The sequence below is a fragment of the Temnothorax curvispinosus genome, unplaced genomic scaffold, assembly GCF_003070985.1.
Source record: "Temnothorax curvispinosus isolate PA1 unplaced genomic scaffold, ASM307098v1 QBEX01001491.1, whole genome shotgun sequence".
Taxonomy (NCBI): domain Eukaryota; kingdom Metazoa; phylum Arthropoda; class Insecta; order Hymenoptera; family Formicidae; genus Temnothorax; species Temnothorax curvispinosus.
Window position 1 is genome coordinate 21,329 of NW_020211271.1, and position 21,771 is coordinate 43,099.

At 43.9% G+C, this 21,771-nt stretch overlaps 2 protein-coding genes across 7 annotated transcripts in view; one reads left to right on the plus strand and one right to left on the minus strand.

Annotated features, from left to right (window-relative positions):
* The window catches only part of LOC112464308 (peroxisomal leader peptide-processing protease-like), a 61,267-nt gene that overhangs the window by 18,293 nt on the left and 21,203 nt on the right, over positions 1 to 21,771 (plus strand). The window lies entirely within an intron of this gene.
* LOC112464333 (ion transport peptide-like) overlaps positions 1 to 21,771 on the minus strand; it is a 43,710-nt gene that overhangs the window by 17,112 nt on the left and 4,827 nt on the right. The window contains exon 1 of one of the 5 annotated variants that reach the window (XM_025031293.1): positions 16,273 to 17,778. The exons of 3 other annotated variants lie outside the window; for them this stretch is intronic. In XM_025031293.1, coding sequence (XP_024887061.1) covers positions 16,273 to 16,296 — 24 coding nt within the window. In that variant the 5' untranslated portion in view covers positions 16,297 to 17,778. Of the gene's footprint in view, positions 1 to 9,311; positions 9,976 to 16,272; positions 17,779 to 21,771 lie in introns of those variants that run through there. One more of the 5 variants, XM_025031300.1, reaches the window with a different exon arrangement.

Here is a 21,771-nt window from a genome sequence, read left to right on the forward strand (position 1 = left end):
CTCACAGCCGTAACTTACTTTCAAGAGCTAAAGAGCAGTGATGATTTTTTTTCCTGCAATGTTAGTAAATCAAACGTCACGGCATTGCGTCACGTTGTCGCGGTTTATTACTTTTCCGCGTACGGCTCGCTTTTCGAGCCGTATCAAGAGTTTATTTAATAATTTGCGGTAATAAAATCTGGGAGATTCTTTTTGTCATAAAAATCAGAATAATTTATTGCAGCAAGTATATAACATGGTTTAACGAAGAAATGTTCTGTCTCTTTATCATATATATCTTTTTTCCAGAGAAATTATTCCTATACGATCTTTCCTTTTTTGAAAATACTGTTGTATGTGTTATATTTTATCGTCTTTTGTGTATGCGGACAAGAGAATAAACCTTCGCGCCCCCAGACGTACGCTTATCAGCTATCGATCCTTCGATTCTGCCATTCTTTCTTTCTTTCTTTTTGCGCGATCGTGGACCTCTGTTCTCGGCCTCGGTGCGCTCGGAGCAGCGCGCACCATCGGGCAATGCAGCGGAATTAATGAGCGCACCTGTGGGCCGCGTGCGCGCGTACACGGGTGACGTATGTGACGCACGTAGCCGCGCGCCGCGTCGATGGGCTCACACGCGCGTGCATTCGTGAAGGAATGCTCAACAGGTGTGCCGTGGACCCTCTGCGCGCGCTCACGCCCTTCCTCCGATCGCCAAGCATGTGCGAATGCGCGCACACACACACATACACACACGTGTGTGCGTAATCGTGCCGTTGTAGGAATCGCGACACCGAGAAATCCGCGGGTAGGACCGTTCCCTTAAGAGAAACGACGCGATCTTTCACGAAAAACGCAGAATGTAAAGCGCGGAGGACGAGATATTTAACCCTTCGGGTGCAACGTCTTTTTCGGCACGTGTAACGTGCAACGTCGGGTCACTCATTTCCGACGCCTAAAAAATACTTTAAAGTGTTCTAAAAAAATCTGAAAAAATTCATGTTACCTTATTAACTATCCTACTTTAAGGATCAATCGCTATATTGCCGATTTTTTCATTTGTTTAAACAATATATTTATATAAACAGACACTTGACATACAGGACAGTCACTTTCGCCAGGGCACGGGTGACCCGACGTTGCACACGAAGGGTTAATAATAATAAGTTCGACGTCTTTTTTCGAAATGCAACACCTACAATTTTTTACGATAACTCTTTATACAGTTGCATCAATGTGACAGAATATTTTCCCTGTTGACTGATAAATAAGAATAATGTGTCACGACCGACTCATTTATTTGCGACGAAGGCAGGGAGGCTGGATTTCGCGAGTCGCGTACAAAACGGCGCGTTGTCCGCTGCAGACCGTCTCCTCGCGTCTCCGCGGCACGCGAACGGGTGCAACGAACCTCTCCGCCGCAGCCTTCGTCGGGAATAGAGGCGTCGCGAGAGAAGCGAAACATCAGAATTAAAACGCACACATTGTGGCGATCGGCCAGGGCTAGGTTGTGCAGCGGTTCGCAATTAGAAAGATGCCCGAGACGAGATATCTCCCGCTTCATCCCCTTGAAAGTACGCCGCGCTCGCGTACTTTCGCGTCCCTTTCCGATCCTCTTTGCGTGTACTTTTACAAGTGCAACGAACATCGACATATACTACTGGATATCTATCCCTTTCCATTCAACACTGTAATATTGGTTGAAAAGAGTCAGAGATTGGCCGCACATATTACGCTCTATCCTTTTCTATGACGCGGACCATTTTGGTACACTGTTTAGATATGGATGGCGCAGTCCAGATAGTACATGTCGATGGCAACGAACCTCCGCTTGTCGCTCCGCCAAGTTCAATTTCGGAGCAAGCCCGATAAATCCGACCCGAATGTAATTGCAGCAATACAGAATTGACAACTGATAAATCGTACGGGTCTTTGAAATGACAAACAGTGTTTTTTAATAACGATAAAACGAGCAAATAACTTTCTAAATGTAATGTAACGCCTGTCACTCTTTCGCTACTATCAAGATTCTTATGCGGACGAGGCCGGGACTACTCCTTTTGCGTTCGCTACCCTGTACTTGAGCAGGCTCTCCAAGGCGAGACTTTCTACCGTCGAACTCCCGCGGGTTTTAGATCGAGCATGCACCGTGTACGTTCGCAACAGAGAGCCTTCTGTCTTCCTGCGCGCCGTGCACGCGGCGTGAATACACGTCGAGAGATGCGGTGCGAGCGACGGAGGTGAAGGAGAGGAGGGAGGGACCGAGGGATTCGCGCGATTTATTTACACGGTCCCCGGAGAGTACCTAGGCTGCGCGTCAGCCTCTAGAGATGCGTTAACCCCGTTGCGTTGGAATTCGCCAGCAGTCGTGTGCTCTTATCGGTCAGCGATATTCCGCGACCATGTTTCGTCGACATCCGAATTATCAAGAGCGTACGTCACGCGCGTGAGAAAAAGGCAATAAATTCTCGCGATACGCCGCGTCGTCTGATTTTCCGAGATCGACTGGCAATCTGGCGAAGATAATGAAATTACTCGACTTATAGAGGAGTTTGTGTCAAAAATATTGAAGACGTAAAGTCAATGCGCGCAGTAGTCTTTTTTCATCTAGATTTGTATGTTCCTTATTCTCCGATTTAAATATTTGGGATTTTTAAAATAATATCCCTTTGCAGAAATAAACGATTTCATTGCTGGTCGTTCTATCGACGAAAGAATGCGCGTACTATCTCGCGTATATAGGGCAGAACCGGCTCTGTCGGCCGCATCTCTGCCGCACCAACTCTTTCTCATTCCACTCGTACGTCGCGTATGTACACACGCTGAAATGTTGCATCGCTATCGCTATAGTGGAGATGGCATCAAGAGGGATGGAGAGACATTCTCTAGAAACTTGGACCGCGAAAGGCCGCTTCCTACATGACGTCGCCGTATAATTTACCACGTATGATCCTTGTAACGGATGAGCGCGGGAAGATAATGCGACTGGAGAGGAAGATACATTAACGTACTTTGCGGTCACGTTAATGATATATCTTCATTCGGCATTCAGAAAGTAAAAACGTTGGTCGATGCATCACCGAAGACGCGTGAAGAAATATTCACGAGAAGATTAGCATATGGTCTTCGAAAATTATCGTGATCGACAACATTCTGTAGTTATAGTTTTAAGCGAAATTAAGCAAATTTTCATTCAGCCAGGAAGAAACTAATAAAAAACTTGTAAAAAACCTGCAAAAAAAATATTTAAAAAAAAAATTGAACCAAACCGACCATTGATTGACGATTTTCCGGATTTTACCTTTTACTTTAGTACATTCACAGAACGGAGCAAGATCTCTAAGTTTACATTTTTAATGACTTGAATTTATTAAAATTTCCTTCTCAAGACTTTTGATTAAGAAGTAATCTCTAGAACTTTTAGTCTGCGAGGACAGTGTCTAGATGGCAGCAGACCGAGCCAACGAGAGAAACGCATGGGACGGGTCTCCGCGCTGCAAGGGGGACCGCGGCCGCACCGGCACCGTCACTACTACTACTTCGCGGCGACCGACCGACGGCCGCGATCGAAGTAGTGGGGTATACCGGTGTCCCGGCAGACAGCTTGGCGTCCTACGGTTCGCATTACGAGAAACCGTGCCTTTCTCCGTCTTTCGCCTCCTCTCGCTTCGTACTCGCCGCCGCCGCTCGCGGTACCGGATCTCTCGCGCACGACTCGCTCCGCTCTCGCGACGTCGTCGGCTCGGTTTCTCCCCGAAGGGAGTATCTCTACCCTTCTCGCTCCGACGATTCGTGCGATTTAAATCCCGCGTACACTCGCTTGGCGACGTATCCTCTTTAATTATAAAAATCTATTTTTATTTGAAAAGGGAAAAGGATGTACCGCTCTCATGATATGCGTGCACGTATTGCAAATAATTAAAAGATTGATATCGCATTTATCATTATTATTGTTTATTACTATTTTCAGTAATTAAAATGTTCTAACAATAGTAAGATTAGAATCGAAATGCAATTATTGATCTATTTAAACGAGATACAAGTTACGCTGGGGTAGTTTGAAGGGGGTAGTTTAGGGATTGACGTTTGAAAGAGAAGCAGCTACGACTTTTCTACGGTTAATTATTCATACAAAGATATGCACGTTTATGCTGAGAATGTTTAAATGAATGCGAAATGATCACGAGAGTCTAGAAAGATGTCAAGTGAATGCCATTCATTGGACGTTCAAGCGTCGTTTGATACGTTTAAGAAGAGGTCGATTTCTCTCTTTTTGCCGTCGATGGAAGGCCAGCTGGTCGAGGTTCCGTTCGATTTCGACGAGCTATCGACATATGCGTGCCGAGCCGATGTCTCTGAGGAGTATATCGATCTGGCGCATAAAGTGATATAATGAGGAAATCTTTAAAAGATTTTCGACGATTTTTGTTTGAAATGATATACAAATCGTTGGAGGCTCAAGGATAGATCCGCGCTGGTAATTCAAACAGCGGTAAAAGCGATCCAAGCGATCGAGATCGCTCGTGCGTAGAGGACGGACGTGAGATCACGCGTGATCTTCCATGATTCTCCATACGTATATTCCGACACGTGTAATTTACGCCCGATCGAATGGCGGCGCGATACCGAGACTCCCCGAGAAAGTTTAAAACGGATAAATCACTCCGCGAGATGAGATAAATAATTGATCCGTAACGGAACGCGAGAGATGTATGTATATCCAGCGCGGGCAAGGATACGGCTAGTCGCCGTAATAGGTCTCGTTTCCTGTCTTCGAAATGTAGGTACGCGAGAGACGCTGATCGATGACCATTGATGGTCGTAGTAGAATCTAAAAATAGTTTTCAGCGACTAGTGTCGAGTGATTCTAATTCGAGCCGCTTGAGCGGCGTGAAACTTAATGACTTCAACGAGACTGATCTCTCGCCAAGTATGGTCAACCGATTAGCAATATCTAGAGGAGAATTATTTTCTTTTGTATTTATAAAACTGTTAATTTACTGCATTTAATATCGATGGTTTCGATACAAATTTATGTTATAGGTTATTTCATAAATTGATTCTATGATTATTAATTATGATTATCGTTACTTTTACGATTGCCAGTTACGTTTACTTTTAATTCAACGACAAAATTAAATTATTTTGTGGATTTAATTACATTTAATTTATAAAATTTAGCCGTTATCCGTTATATAAATATAGAATCTCTCGCTGTATGTATATCTCTCATATGCATTCTATGTGACACATGACTCCAATGATTATGCTTCACCTAATCTATCGATAGCGATAACTCGCGACCCGCGCATCTCAATTACGTTTTGCCGCGATTTTCACACGGGGGTCAATAACACCGAGAAACGCTCGCTCGATGCCTAAACATTTCAACGAGCGTTCTTTACTGAGAATACCTGATTGAGGAGCGGAATCGCGCGGCGCGTAAAGCAATTGCCGCGCGCCGCGCGACTCAACTCGTAAAGCAAACTATAAAACGTCACGCTGCGGTAAATGCATTCCCGTTCTCTAAAAATAGCAGGCGGTGTCGCGCTCGCAATGCCGATACGCGCTAAGTAAAGGACGCCGCGATATTTGCGGATCTCCCTGAAGATATGTCAGCGTTCAGAAACGGCGAGTGGCCTCCGGCCGAAGAAATTGCGAAATCTCTCTCTCTCTCATCTTTCTCTTTCTTTCGTCTCTCCTCTATGGCCGCGTTTGCTATCCGTGGATTTAATCGATCATAAGCCTCTCTGCCACGCTTCGCACACGCTCGCGGTTATTTACAGTATCATGGGCTCTCGTCCGTGTCTCACTCGAAAAGACATTCTTAGATGTTGGATATATTCGCGGGACTGCGATATGTTTTATAACTGTACAGCAAGCCCGCACTCTCAGAAAAGAATTCTAGATACAATACTATTAGGATCGAAATAAGGCCAATCATATTTAGTATTAAAAGAAGAATATTTTAATCTTAAATAGAGGAATTCTTGAATCTAGAATAATTCTGAGAAAATTAGAGGGATAGCATCAAGATTATTTTATTCTAGATTTAAGAATATCTCTATTTAAGATTAAAATATTCTTTTTTCTAGAAGTCTAATTTAAGAATTCCTTTATTTAAGATTAAAATATTCTTCTTTCAATACTAAATATGATTGGCCCTATTTCGATCCTAATAGTATTGTATCTAGAATTCTTTTCTGAGAGTGCGATTAAAAATATGATAAAAACCATTAACCTTAAGATTAATAAGGATTAATAACGCGTGAGATGATTTTACCGCGTGAATTCTGTTACTTCGAATGAATCGAGTCAGTTATGTCGACGAAATCTTTTTCTTTTGTTACTGAAGAAGATAAAGCCGTGGAAGACGAAGAAATTACGTCTTCCTTTCCGCGATTCTTTGGCGAACCGATCCAGTTGTCGCGCGGCGAAGAGATTACGAGGTCATAAAACAGTCGCACGCTCGACTTCTTCTGGATCGGCAGATGTTTAGGAAAAGGCCCGTTATGTCTGCATGGGGCCTACGGTCGTACTTCCGGGAAGACCACCGAACGCGTCAATCGTTGACCTCCGAGATCGTTTTTCTTCCGATCCTTCCTCGAAATAGTCGTCACTCGCGTTGTTCTAATCTTTTCATTCGCGCAAAACCGTCTGGAAGCACGTATTCGAAATTCGAAAGATTTTGAAAACAGTACAAGATCGGTAAACGATACGTATCCATTCTTTCCCTTCTTGATCGGAGAATGAATCGCGAGAATCAATTTCCCCGATTTTTCTTTTTACTGATCAGTTATTTGAATTTATTACACGTACACATAAATGTATAGATTCGAATTGGTTATCTGTTTATAGAGATTTTACTCTGAAATTGTCGAAATCTAAAATTTTTACGTGTTTTCTGTAAATCTTATTTGCAAGCCAATTACAGATCGTAATTGTTTTTCGAACATTTCATTAGACATATGAATTGTCTGTTCATAAGTAGAAGAAACGGAAATTAATCGAGCTTCGTGAGTACGAAAAATAGGAATTCTTAGCCTCTCTAAACGATCGCGTCAGATACGCCTCGGAACGCGAATTCTCCACACCTGTTAAGGCGCCCCACCGCTGCATTTAGGCCATGTTTAACGGGCGCTAGCTTACATACCGGAGAAGAACGCGCGAGGGAGCGTGTATGTGTGTGTGAGCGCGTGTGTGTGTGTGAGTGCGTGTATGTGTGGGTCATCGAGGCGTGAATCGGCTGACGTTTGGCCCTCGCCCGGCTGTGCGAGAGCAAAAGATTCTCTGAATGAACTCTAAAGATAGACCCCGTAACACACGCCCTTCCCTTTCACCGTTTCGTCTCGCCTTCCTCCTCGACCTTTTCTCGAACGCTCTCTGCTTCCCCCCTTTTTGTCAGTATAAGCTGGCTGAAGCTATGTCATCTACCTTGCGCATCTATTCCTGCATTCATTCAGCGATTATTTTAATACAATTAACGAGATAAGTCCGCTCTCCAATTGTTTCTGTAAATTAAACGCGTCGTCCCGTCCAAAATAAACGATTCTCATTTTTCAAGTCAAAGATTTCACGCAGGGAGCGTGGTTTATCCAGCGTGAGGATCGTGATGCAATGCAGCTGAAGATGATTTTAAAATTTCTGACGATGTTTGCGCGCCTCGATCCTGCTGCCTTTTTGTTTTCTTCTTTTTGTTGCGATATAGCGAGATTATACATTCTTTCGGGCCGCGGGTATGGGGGGCGGCTCCGGGCGGTCAGTCCCGATTTCGATCGCGGGGCCTTCGCGAAAACCTACGACGATCGATCTACCGCGAACGCAGGAAAAAATCGCATCTCGTCCCAGTGCTGCAGTGGTGAGAAACCCGCGTGGGCCGAGATAGAAGGACAAGGAGAACGAGTGACTGAAAACGAACGAGGAGGCCGCCGTGCGTGCGTGCGTGCGCGCGCGCGCGCGTTTAGCCGCGGTCCATGGCCGGTCACCTAGTGCATTGCGCGTTGCTCTCGCCTTTTTCTTCCTTTCCTTTTTACCGAGGCAGAGGAAAGAAACTTTGTTTGCGTCCCAATATAAATATTGACCGCTTAGAGGAAACCCTGGCGAAATTTATTAACTCTAGCCTTCGTGTGTAGACACTTATTATCGGAAATTGCACGTTGCTTATTCTTCAATCGCGTACGCCGCTTATCGCTTTCAGTTTTAATGGAAAAATGCGAAAACCTGATAAACGTAAAAGGAAAATTTTTAATATCGCAACGATGTCCTAATCGATGCGAAATGGATGTAATTACGAGTCGTGTCTTGGACCAAGACTACACGAGACGGGAATAAACATCGAGATGCCATCCGCCACCCTTGATTTTACTCTCCAGCACGAGTGCGCAAAGGTCAAGTGCATGAAGGGTTAACCGCGCTCTTTAACACTTCAAATTACGCGCTCGCTATTTTAAGTGAAAGCAATGCGTGTTTCGTGAGGCAAGATAATATTTTCTCTATATCGTTGCAAGACAATTACGAGATACGAAAAATTTTATTTTTTAATTTTTAGTTAAATAACTTAAACGCAAGAGTAGTAGAATAAATGTTCAGAATTTGTCAGACTTAAATAATAAGATTCAAAAGAGCAAATTCTTAATTTATCATTTCAATTGCATCCTTGGGTAAAAATTAGTTTCTTAATTTCAATATATTCATCAAAGATGAGTTCTTCGGGAAGAGACAAAAATCAACGGATTGAAGTTGCGAAAAGCAGCGCGTTTGACACGAGTCGCCGCCTCGATCGTCGTCTATTCGACCACCTGTTTGCTTCTTCTCGGGTCTCGATTCGAGCAAGCGGGAAAACGCGAACGCGTCAAATCTCTCTCATTATTTTGCTCTCTCCCTCTTTCTTTTGTGTCTGCCAGGGGTCCACGTAAATATAGATTTTTTATCAGGACCATGTCAAGGGTCAATATAAATTCTCGACTTAACAGGTATTAGGATTTTCTAACGCGACTTTGATTTGTAAACTTTAAAAAACTTCAGAAGGAATGTCCACGTGGTTCATCGATAGTGTTATTTTTTGTTATTTTTAGAGCCAACACGCGAGTTGAGTTTAATTCTGGAAATCACGACTCTAATGGAACGGCAAACAAGTGAAGTTTACGGGTATCCGTCCTCGTGTCGCTGCATATAAACGCTACGCGTCATAAAAAAAATATAGCTTACAAACTATACGTAACATCATGTCAGTATCATTATGTCGGTGTAGCTGATATGATCGAGATACGGTCGAGATGTTTCTCGAATTTCGTCCGCGGGAAGGTTTCAACGAGTGATGCAACGGGACTTACTTCGTTATTCGCTTTCGCACTCGGTCCTGGTTTATCTCGCGCTTTTGGATCTCCTTGGTACCCTCTCGTCGGTGGTGTCCAAAGGAAACTGGGTCCCTTTCTCCGTCTTATCTCTCTTACGCTTCCCTCTCTTTCCCTCACTGGACCCTGGCGAATTAGGATTCCGGCTCTCTTTTCTCGCTCACTTTTGACACTCGGCCGCTTCGATCCTACGATCGACACGCGTCCCCGAACAATAGCTGAACGACGGCGAACACTGGACCGACGAACGCGTGGCTGGACTCCTCGAAGCTCGCGGACGAAATCGAGTGCGTGTATACGTGCGCTTGCGGAAGAATCGCGATCTTTCTGATGCGGCGCGTCTCTTATCAACGCGTGTTATCTCTCAGGTTGATGGTCCCTCTCTGTCTCTCTTCCTTGCTCTCTCTCTCTCGTTCTCTCTTTGCGGTGTCTGTGTACGTGAACGTGTGGTAAACGGCTCTCACGCGGTACGCGGTACTCCGGCGGCGCTATGTAGAGGCGTGCGTGCGTATAGTAGTAGTCGTAGTAGTAGTAGCAGTAGTAACGACGGCGGCGGCGACGGCGACGGCGGACAAGAGAGATGCGTCGTCTCTCGTGGAGGTTCGAGCTAACATTAACTAGCGCGGACTGCAGCCGCTTATAATATGGCCCGGCCGCGAACCAATGGGATCCCGCGCTTCTTGCCAGACCCCCACCGGCCCCCCGGACCCCTCTCTACCGTCACTCTATCGTCGTTCTCGTACCCCCCTCGCGCTGCTTCCCGCGCTTTGCTCCAGAGCTCTCCTCCTCCTCCTCCTCGTCCTCCTCCGCCACCGCCACCGCCACCGCCGCCGCTTACTCCTTCGCTCCCTGCGCACCCTTCCTTGCTGCGTCCACTCTCCCTTCGTCCGTCGTCCTCCGTCGTGAGAGAGCCGAGACCCCCCGCGTGTTATTCCCGATTGTCGTTCCTCCTTCGTCCTCTCATTTCTTTGTGCGTGTATATGCGCTCGTGTATCTCCGTCTCCCTCGATCTCTCTACCGTCCGGACTCTTCGTACCGCGCTTTTTCTTTCTCTTCGTCCCTTTTCTCTCCTCTCGCCTTTCCTTCTTTCGCGTATATCCTTCCTCTCCTCCCTGTCACCGTGCGCATCGCCGTATCCTTGTCCGATCCCGTTGGCTCTCCTTTTTCCTTCCCTGCGGGGCCGCTATAGCGTATACGGGGAGAGATAGAGCGAAACGATGGTGTGCAGATGGACAGGGACAGAGAATGAGTGAGGGAACGAGGCGAGGGAGACTCGCGGCGACTCTCAACATGGTGCATGGGTCGGGGACCGGGGACTCCCGGAACAAGCGCGCGGAGCCTCCGCCGCTGCCTGTAGCGTACTGGAGAACGCGCCGCGGTTACGCGAGCGCGAGTAGTGAATCGTAGCGCTACGATAACGAGAGAGTAGTAGACAGGTAGACGAGAGCGCCTCGGAAGAGCGTTAATTCTATTCCTTCCGTGTCGTAAATCTGACGTTCGTTATACTTGGCGGGAGGGGGAGAGGGACGCGTGATTTTATGCGTTCCATTTTCTTCCGCAGATATTTTTGCTAACTGACCCCGTTGTACGAAAGTTTATCTTGCGAGAGCGGATTCGCCAACTTATCTCGAGACCCGATCATCGGCGGCCACAGATTGGTGATTAAAGAACGATAAAATGCGCATCAGTGTGTACGATTAAATAAGTCAGTCGGCCGCCAGTACGGTCGCGATAAAAATCGCACTGCGATTAAGACACTGTTACGAAATTCCATTATGCAACGGCATGATGTTCCGGCAATTATCGCATCGCGTGTGGGATGATTTGATTTAAGCGGAAAAGTGATTCGCAAATATCTCGGCCGCAAATTCGTCTATGTCGAAATAATAGGGAATTCCGCGGATTTAATGAGACCGAAACCGCTGCGTTGACATTTCCAATTTGTCTTCTTTTTTTTCTGCACGTGTAAAATTAGAGTCCCACGATCTTCTTTTGTAAGTCGCCAAAATCGAAGCTCCCCCCTTCTGGTCATAAATAAATACCCAATGCGTGCCACGCTTTCACTCTACGGATTTCTGACGCAACTTTAACCGACATCGGCTAAGAATTCGGCGACAGAGAGACGGCTATTTCCTGCGATCCTATTTCGGCGGTAAAAGTAGGCAGAAGAATTTAAACGACCATGAAGTTTGGGGCACACCGACGCCGACGGTTACGTTTGGCGCAAACCCACTCGACGGTTGCATCAACCGAGAGAGCGCAGAGAGACGCTGATTGCGGATACGCGTGCCGTAGACGCGACACGCTATTAAGAATGTCGTGCATAATGACACGGTGACTTCTCAACCGTTTCCTTTTTCTTGCCCCCCTTGCCCGAGGCAACGAAAAGAATTCCAGAGGCGAGAGCAATTATTTTATCCGCTTGTCCGTTCGCCTAATTGACGTATTGCATTTTCATCTATGGTAATCGTCTCTCTGTAACCGGCTCGGTATCGTCTTCGTAAATGTCCCGCGACGAACATAAAGAGCATGAATAAATCATCAATCGTCAATAAATACGAGCCGATAATCGCGTGCGCGAAGGAACAGTACCTGCGCAAAATTATCGCGCAGTTATATACGTGTGGCGCAGTTATGCAACCAAGTCGATTATTGTTTCGCGTTTTATTTTCAATTGGCAAAGAAAGGTAAAGGTTTTACGACATACATAAGCTAGTGGACTGGATTTTCCCGTCGAGAGACGCAAAAACTCGCATCCACGAAAATAATGAATTTTCTTCTGCAAGGCTTGAATGAGCACTGGCGACGTATTAATAGCTCAACCTTGCTTCTCGTCGCTAGAAATTTAAATGGGCTTGATGCGCGTACCGGCGCAATATCGGGTGCACCTTGATTTATGTATTGCCGTGCATAATCGCCGGCTATTTCTGGCCCGCTTAGCGGCGGGCGCGAGATAAGGCTGATAGAGATAAATCTTCATTGCGGTTTTAAGGTCGATAACTCGCGACGTCGGTCGACGAGCGCGCGTTGCGGAAAGAGCGTAATAAAAGCGCTCGCGGGCGTAGAACTGAAAGGGAAAAGAAAATGACGTGCGAGAACGAGTTTTCGGATCGAACCATCGAGCGACAGCCAATAACGAACGAGTTTTACGCTACGAGCAGAACGAGAGAGATAAGACGATAAAGTAGTCGGACGTTTATTATGAAAGACACTTAGGTCTAGTCGATTTGCCGCTTAAAATACCAGAAACAAATGCGCAACACTTTCTTGACTGATAATGAAACAAACGCGTCAAACTTTCCTATCAAATTTTTCGATAAACAGAGAAAATTTCGTCGAGTTCTAATTTTATTTACTGACTCAATTGTGTAACTGAGATTTAATATCGCAAGTTAAATCTTTGACAAATTAATTTTTGTGAAAATAATATAAATCTAGGATTCTCGATAATAAAACCAGTGTTTCTAAAAATTAAATTAATTTTTCTGGGTATAAAGGCAATTGAGATTATATTTTGTAAATTTAAGCTTTATAATTTATAAAAATCCACAAAAATAGCAAAATTGCATGGTTTTATCATCTTTTGAATAATCTGATACGTTTAAAAAAGGGATGACTTGTTTGTTCTGCGATTGCATTACCAGATTACCTGTAGCAGTTTGAGTAAGCTTCGCGTATACAAATTCAAACGTGCGACTCAAACTCGGCCGGGCACTTTCCCGGCCGGCTTTTGCGTCGGTCGCTTTCGCGATTGTCTTAACGAGGCGTTCATAAGCACATTGCGAGCGAATTCCCACTTCGTGGAATTAATTCCTAAAGGCTCAATACTCGAGATCCCTGAGGGCTCTTTCCCTTTCTCAGCTAACCGTATTACGATGATCTAATCATTGGAGATCGTTCAATTTTCAACCTTATCGCAGCTCTGAAATAATTCCGAAACCCGTTCTATAGAAAACGAAATTTTTTGTTCTCTTTTGGACGAATGTGTATCATGAAAAATTTCTCGTTCAAACTCAATGGTCTAATAATTGTCTGATGTCACTGAAGCAGATTTAATTCGATGAACGGTATTTTATAAATAAACGAAAAAAATTCTTCCCCAGTGACGTCTCTCTTAATTATAATACTTCTCATTGGAAAACACCAAAGATGAGTTTACCAGGGTGACGCAACGGATGTCTCCTACGTAGCATATCCAATCGCGTGATCTCTGTTATTACCCGTTGAAACGTGATGAATGACGTTTGCGTGAAATCAGATAAGCGGCTCGAAGGTTCAGCATTTCTGGAAACTTGAAAATCTCTAGCGTGCACAAGACTCACGAGAGTCGCTCGGCCGATGGACGATCCCTTGTCGTCACAGAAATTCACCAATAACGTTGTGCGGCCAATTATTACGTGACGATCCGGGTTTTCTAGAGCCACGACGTTTTCTGCGAACTAATTTTTTTGTTTTCTCATCGTCGAACGTGATAAAACATTGCATAACGTTACCGCTTCGCGTTAAGAAAAGCTCGCAGATGATTCACTTAATTAAGTTGCTACGTAATGCACAGGGAGGAATCAATTAAGTGCAATTATATTATACTTGGTAAGTGTAGCGACCGATATTTCTCTCGTACGGAAAGCTACGAGCGATGACATATAGCTGGGGAATATTTTTCCTTATTGATGACTTGAATCTCTAACGTGAGTTACAGCGTCCGCAGCATCTCAAGGAGTTCATCCGGAATCGCTTCTTACGAATAACCGATTAGAACATAATACATTATAAAGAAAGAAAGAAAAAAGACAAATCTGTGTAATAGAAAAATTTATCTGCTAGCAATAAATTTTTCGTTGATAAACTTAAGTATATCAAACGTCTGAGCGAACGGAGCCAAAGTTTAATCTATTTACATTATTCAACATAAATTGTAAAATATTAACGCCAATGCGAAAATTATTGACAACTCGGTTAATTGATTTTTATTAGCAATAACTGTTTTACATCCTGCCGTTTGTAACGCGCACGTGGCCCGATCCGTACGCGTGCACGCGCACCTTCATTAACCTGTCGTCGAACACTGCAGATAAATAAAGAAGGTGTAACGTGAATATATATTTTTTCGATTTTTTTTGTAATTGCGAGAGTCATGAGATTAACGAGTCCACAGATCGCCATGGTCGTAAGAAGAAAGAAAAAAAGCCCGCAAATTCACAAATATTCGCGCATCGCAAAAACGTTCGCGGGAGTGATAAATTATATTGATGTGTGTCTCTCCGGTAGTTTGTCGAGTTTTTACCAGCGGTCGTTTTCCTGATTGTGAACGCACATAATTAGAGAAACGACCGTCGACAAGAAATCTATAAACGACTGAAGACACATCGAATATCATATGTATCGATTATGTCGGTCGTCTACATCGGTTTTACGAAATAATCACAGATTTGAAAGACGATGTTCTTTTTATTCGTTTTTTTTTTCTTAAATAACGAAAGTTTGAGGAGTCAACAATGGTCATCTTATATTAATAGGACACCGTGTATTAATCCGCGAACGCGGAACCTGACCGATTGATGTATCAACGCGTTGATTGCCTCATCCTCGCTCGGCCTTGCGATGAAAAAACGCAGCGGATAACTGTATTTCAAGTTTCCTGCGATTTCTCGTTGCTTGAAGGTACCGCTATAACACATCGCGCAAATCCTGACTAGTTAGACCATAAAATGTGTCGAATATTTTAGAATCGCGCCTTGATCGTAACTATAGACCTCGCATTTAGCAGCTGTCAGTTTAAGGTAATAATGTAATAACTGAATAATTAACAATTAAAGCTGTCGTTCGTATAACACTTTGAGCATTGAAATAGCTATAAAATACACACATATTAGATTAGTCATAATTAAGTTAACCACCACGCGTCGCAAAAACTATCCCATAAAATCTTAAAGATATTATAATAAAAATCTTAATTAGAATGCAAAAATAAATTAAGAATTATATAGAGATAGGCCGTTAACTATATAAGCAACGAATGAGTTTCGTTATGGAATTACTGTCGTTACCTCCGAGTGATTGGATGGAGTTAATCGTCGGCAAGTTAAAGCTCATTTCGTGTAAAATAACATGCATGCGAATTACTCGCGACATAAATAATTCCGTCATCACGATCGGTTCGGCCACGTCTCCACCGATTTATCGATGTTGCACGGAAAGTCGATCGTGGGTGCAAGAGATCCAATCTTATCCTGACTTCCTCCTCCAGATACGCACCGTCAATAACGGCAATAAGGAAGGAATACCGCGGCCGCGTTACTTTCGTTTTGCGAGGCCTTCTACGGCGCATTAACCCGAGCTCGTAGGGTTTATTCCGGCGACAAGGTTGAGAATCGATAAAATTAAAAATTCAGATGTCTGAGGAATGAGAGAAATGAGATATGTCACGAAGAGATCTGCTGTGTGAATGCAAAAAATAAAAATTTCTGACTTTGATAAATAACATTTAATTGCTCCAAAAATGTATAAGAAAAGAGATATACGTCGAGGCTCTAGAATTTATATTGGTAATAAGATTAAGGATTGATTTTTAAACAGAAAAAATAAAACTTGAAATGTCATATTGAGATCTGATAAAATAAGTAGCTGTAAACATTAAAAATAAAAATTTTGAATGTCTAGTTTCTGTCTCTTTTTAAATTAATATTTGATTGTTTTAGAAAATGATAAAATAAAATCATTTATCACTATTTCGAATGTTATAAATATCACCACAAATGACATCTATAATTTATTACAATTTTATTAAGTCTAGTATAATTTCTGATAAAAATTACTCCTGGTTTTTCAAACAAAAAGACGCATCGACAGTTTTTTTTCGACTTCTGTTAAACCTTCCTGCCTTTTGCGACTGCGACTTATCAGTTGAATGGCAATCGAGCTGAAATCGCGGTGTGCTTACCTTGTTTGAGATCATAGCGCACATATGTTGGTGAACGAAAGCGGTAAGAGGCTCGGCCGAGAAAAAGCACGTCGCCAGCCCACCGGAGTCGCAAGCGCGCGTAAACTCGCGAGCGAGGTTCGGGCCAAGTTCCAATTCAGGTTCCCACGCGTGCCTTTTCACGCGCGTTTCTTTCACTTTTTCCCCGAGAGATATTATTCACCCCCCGCGCGTCCACTACCGTTCTAACCCGCGGAATATGAACCCACGTCGCGTGAACTCGAGCCTGGGGAAAGAGTTCGTCGACAGTATACGCGCGCGCTTTTTCACTACGCGCTCCTCGTCGTTTCGAGTCTCACGAACGATCTCATCATTCCCGAAAGAGTCACGTAACGCGCAGGTTCCTCGAAAGATTCCCGCTCTTCAGTTCACCACTCGCGAGAATATTCCTCGAATTATTTTCCAACATGGGGGAAAATCGCGCGACCGGCCTCCTGCTCATTATTATAACGCGCCGATACTTGTTCTCCATACTTTCCGGTGCTATGTTCATCTGCCTCGTTGACCAAGTCCCGAACTCGCGATCAACGTCAACTTCTGCATAAAAGAAAGGAAATCACGATTCCCAGAGACGTGGTCAAGTTACAGCGTCAACTGACACTGTCTTTGCATAAATGAGATAGAGATTTCTCGCAATTAGGACTGCATTATTTTGCGCAGAGATGGTTGGTCGAGTTGGTCGCTCGCATAGGAAGAACCTTCGTATCAGGGACCGCGTACGAGTCCGGACTCTCTTTCTCTCTCTCTCTATCTCTCTCTCTGATGAGTTATAATGTCCGTATCCGTGCCAGTCGGCGGTCGGTCCGGCCGATTTTCTCACGCCCACGAAGCGCGCCTGCAATCGCGCGAGCAACCGGATCACGTAGTGCGGAAAGAATTTGATTCGCCGAAAGTTAAGGAGCTCAAGCGCAACGTTTGTTTTGCGCACCCATTCGTTCAGACTACTTTTCAAAATTGTTTTGCTCTTGTTGAGAAAAATTCTTCTAACTTGGTTTAGCGACACTGTCAAAAAATTTTTTTTTTTTAAATCTCAAAGAAGTCACCACGAATGCACGATTATGACGCGCAATGTTATCACCAACTTGCGTTCTCTCCTTTTCGAGATTTCTTTTGCGTTCTTTTTTAAAACACAAGTCCGACGGCAAATCGAAGTCTCGTTAATCGAAACATTTAATACGTCATCGATGTGAAAATCTTTACCGGAAATTCGGTTGTCTCAAGAATCTGAGGATCCGTATTACGATAATTTCCGAATACGCAAGTTTTGATAGCTCCACAAACTCCGAACAGCTCCGTTCTGACGGCACAAAGCATATACACGTGCAAACGATTTCCGATAATCCTCCGTATCTAGGAAAATCTCGTCTCCCTCGGCGCCGTAATTCTGAGACACGTGACGCGGACGGCACGCGGAGGACACATATAGGTTTGGGCGATCTCGCGGATGCGCGGCTGTCGAAGCCGAACCAGGAGATCCGGCGACCGCGACGAGCGCTACTGACAGCTTTATTCGCCGTGTCATGTGTTAGGGTCCTACATCGGAGAGTATGTATGTGGGCTTATGTTTGCGAACTCTCCTCCCCTCGCGTGGCATGCCCCTTATAGGTACAGGGCACTTAACACAGTTGAACGGGGGACCCTCTCGCCGGGCGACGTGACGGGACGTTAACGCTCTTGCTCCGCAGGCCCAGCTTCCGCGAATAGCTTCTATATGATTCAGACGACCGGCCTGAATCTGTTTGTGCTGGCGCAAAGTCGCAGAAGCGTGTCGCGTCGACGACAGGGGGGAATTTCGGGGGAGGTTTGGATAAAGGAAAGAGAGAGAGAGAGAGAGAGAGAAAGAGAGAGAGAAAGAGAGAGGATAAGACTCGAAGGGATAGAATTTCGGCGAGTTGAACGTGCGACGATGTAAACACGTGGACACGCCAGTGAATGAGCGGGCATCGGTGAATGACTGCTGGAGCTACGTTTATCTCTGTGTGATACTTAATGTGATATCTTTATAGCGTTATCAATTTCTAAATATAACATAATTAGAATGTGAAGCGATTATTCACTGATGATAATTAGGCAATATTATTTGAATAATGTTGTTTTGAATAATTTTATACAGGTTACTTGACAGTTTAATTTTTTGTTTTCCAAAGTTTTACTCTTGGACTCGCATTTCGCCGTACTATAAATATGATTCAGTCAAATATATCAAAGCAAGGAATTTTATACGTTGCATACGTCATTACGTGTCGATGTCAATCATCTACGTGATAATCTACTGACTAATATTTCCGGCGAAGATATATGTGGCGTCGCTCGTAAGAAATTCGACCTCACCATTTAACTCCACGACTCGCGCCACGCTCTTCGAACATTTTTCTTTCACAAGAGCATTTCGGAAGAGGATTGTTGTACGCGTGGTTAAGGAAATTGTAAGGAGAATAAAAAATGTTAAGAACTGCATAAAATTTATAACGTAAGCTCTTTTATAAATAATATCAGCATGTGAATTTTTTTAGATTTTTTCACCGGTTCGTATTTTAAGAACATTTCAAGTTCAAGGGTTTTTTAATGGGTTCTCTAATGGAGACTCGATGTTACATCAGTTATCAAAAAAATAATTATTAAAAATATTAAGGACTAAATAAATTTATGTTTAATATATAAAGAATGTTATATTAAAAATGTTTTCAAAATTGAAAAATATGTCCGCATGGTTTTCTTGCAATATTAAAATGTGCACCGCGGTAGTAATTAATCGATATTAATCGATATCGAAAAAAAAGTATTTAACCGAAATTTGCTTCAATAGGCTAACAAAAACTCAATACAAAATAAATAAATCTTTTATCTTCTTTTATATGTCATATCTCAAGTATGTTAGCTTCATAGTATGTTTGCTTCAAGTATGTTGGCTTCAAGTATGTTTGCTTTGCTGTATAAAATACACACAGAGAGTTATGCGATAAAGCTTTAACTGTGACATAAAAGTGACATTAATAAATCTTGAACTTTGCTATAAATGTTCTTAAAAACTAACCGGTGAAAAAAAATAATGCTGGCATTATTTATAGTTTGTGTTTTAAATTTTATGCAATTCCTAACACTTCTGATTCTCCTTACAACCTCCTTGAGGAATTGGAACCCGAGAAGTCCAACTTTACGATATGCGAGAGAGCAAACGTGAAACGTTGGACGCAACATCGGCAGGAAACTATCGTACGGGAGTGACTCATGTATACATTACAGACGATGATCTCGCAAGTCGGAAGACTTGCTCGCGCGAGAGAAGGAGAGAGAGACGTACAGGCGGCGAGAATCAAGCACGGGATACAAGCAATTCATTCATCAATGGTTTATCCCAAAGGGAATGCTTGCGCGCTCGATTCAGCGTGCTTCTAGGAAACAGGAAGATACATCAGCCAGATGCCTCCTCTCCGAACTCTTCTGGGTTAAGTATTTCTGTTCTGTGAGAGAGTATACGCGCTCTCAACCGCCCTTAACCATCGCAATTTCTCGCGTCGTCTTGACCGTCTCGTCTCTCACGTTCGCAAGATTATTTCGCGATGCATAATACGTGAATTTCTTGTGGGTTAATCGACAAATGATTTTGACGTAGCTTTTAATTTTGAAGTCTGAACGAAATTGAAATAATAAATAAGATTAAATGATAACGGAGGTAGTAAAGGATTGGAAGAAGGGAAAGGGAGAAATCAAGAAAAAAGAGAGAGAGAAGAGAGAGTTCTCTCGAAGCAATCTCGTTATTTTTTTCGTCAGCGGGTTGGCTCTCGTTGCGAAACGTGGATATATTTCCAGCGTCGTACGCGCGGCCACCATCGTCGACGGTCTCTTCCTCTGGGCTTTTGCCGAGCCGAGGAGAAGGCAGACAGACACACGCGCACTTGCGACCGTAGCGGGCACGTACATACGAGGACAGAGATGCCGAAGGTGGCGGCGGCGGTGACGGTGGAGAAGGAGAGCGAGAGAGAATTTCCTTTTGCAGCCTATGCGGCGGCGGGTAGGACGCTATAAATAACTCGACAGCCTCCCTGAGAACGGAAAGTAGCTCGCCTTCGAGTTCCGTAACGAATTCCCGGGATTGCTTTCTGGATCAGTGGCCGCTCGCGCGAGCCGCGCGGTTCTCGGCCGGCGATTGATGAATCGCCGGCGACGAGCCTAAATTGCGGGCACGTCGGTTTCCGGTGGATCGACGGTCGTGGAATGATAAGCGGAAGTTGCGATCCGAAAATTCTGCGAAGAAATTATAGGAAACGCGACAGATATGCGATAGACATGCGATGCGTAACGTGACATATTAACACTTCAACCACCATAGGCATGCGCCTGTATTTTTTTGAGAATTATGATTGACAATTATAACTGTGATAACTTTCTTCATTATTTACAATTTCTACCAGGCATTGAAACATGGATAATAATCAAAGTTAAACGAATAAGGTAAGATTTTCAAACATCCGCAAATACCATATTCCAATCTAGAAGATGCAAGTGCAGTTTGTACGCGAGTATTATGGTGGTCAAAGTAAAATCATTGTTTTAAAATTAAGCCAATTAATATAAAAAATACCAGAATTAATTTTTCAAATATTTGAGGCAGTTTACTCAAACACTACCGGTGTGTTTCGAATAAATATAGACCGATATCTACATCTCTATCTCATACCTTGCTTTATCAACAATAATATCGCGAGTTAAAGGCACGAGCGAGTCAACACCTGCGCGTGAGAGCGTGCCTGTCTTTCCATCGTGATCAGCAGTACTCGGAAGGGAATTATCCGCCCGATGTGTAATTCGAAGACAGTGAGAGAGTTTGAGCGAGGGCGAGCAGGGAGTGCGGCGGCGAAAGGGAATCGTCCGTCGATGTCGAAACTGCGTCACGACGACGTAACGTTGTGCCGATTCGATAACGCTTCGTTATTTCGAAATCAAGTTTACGTAGGAAATTGAAATATTTTATTTACCTCCGCAATGCAATCTCGCAACTATTTTACGTCATATGAGAATTATCCGGGAGCTAGGTCAGAGAGATCTCTCCATTCTTCTCCGAAGAGTTTGTCGCGTAAATTATTGAAGCAACGACGGCGAATTGTACGATATGCAATTTTCGTACGGCGAGGTGAGAATCTTCGGAAAAAAATCTTGTGCATTTTCTTAACGCTCGTATTACGGATGAAACTCGATCTTTTATTTGTCGGAGCCGCTGTCAGCGGGTCAAGATCACGCCGGAATGACGTCGTAATGACGGGGGAGAGACGGGTGTTTCGCGGCTGCACCGAGCGAAATCAAGACCAGGGTCCCGGCATCGCGTGCGTGCGATGCGACACGCACGTGCAATTGCAATGAATAGTCGTCGGCTCGGCAGCGGTTAATTGAAATAGTAAAAGTGCCCGAATCACGAATATTACTCGGATTGCAGACGTGATATTTAATATTTAACGCAAAAAA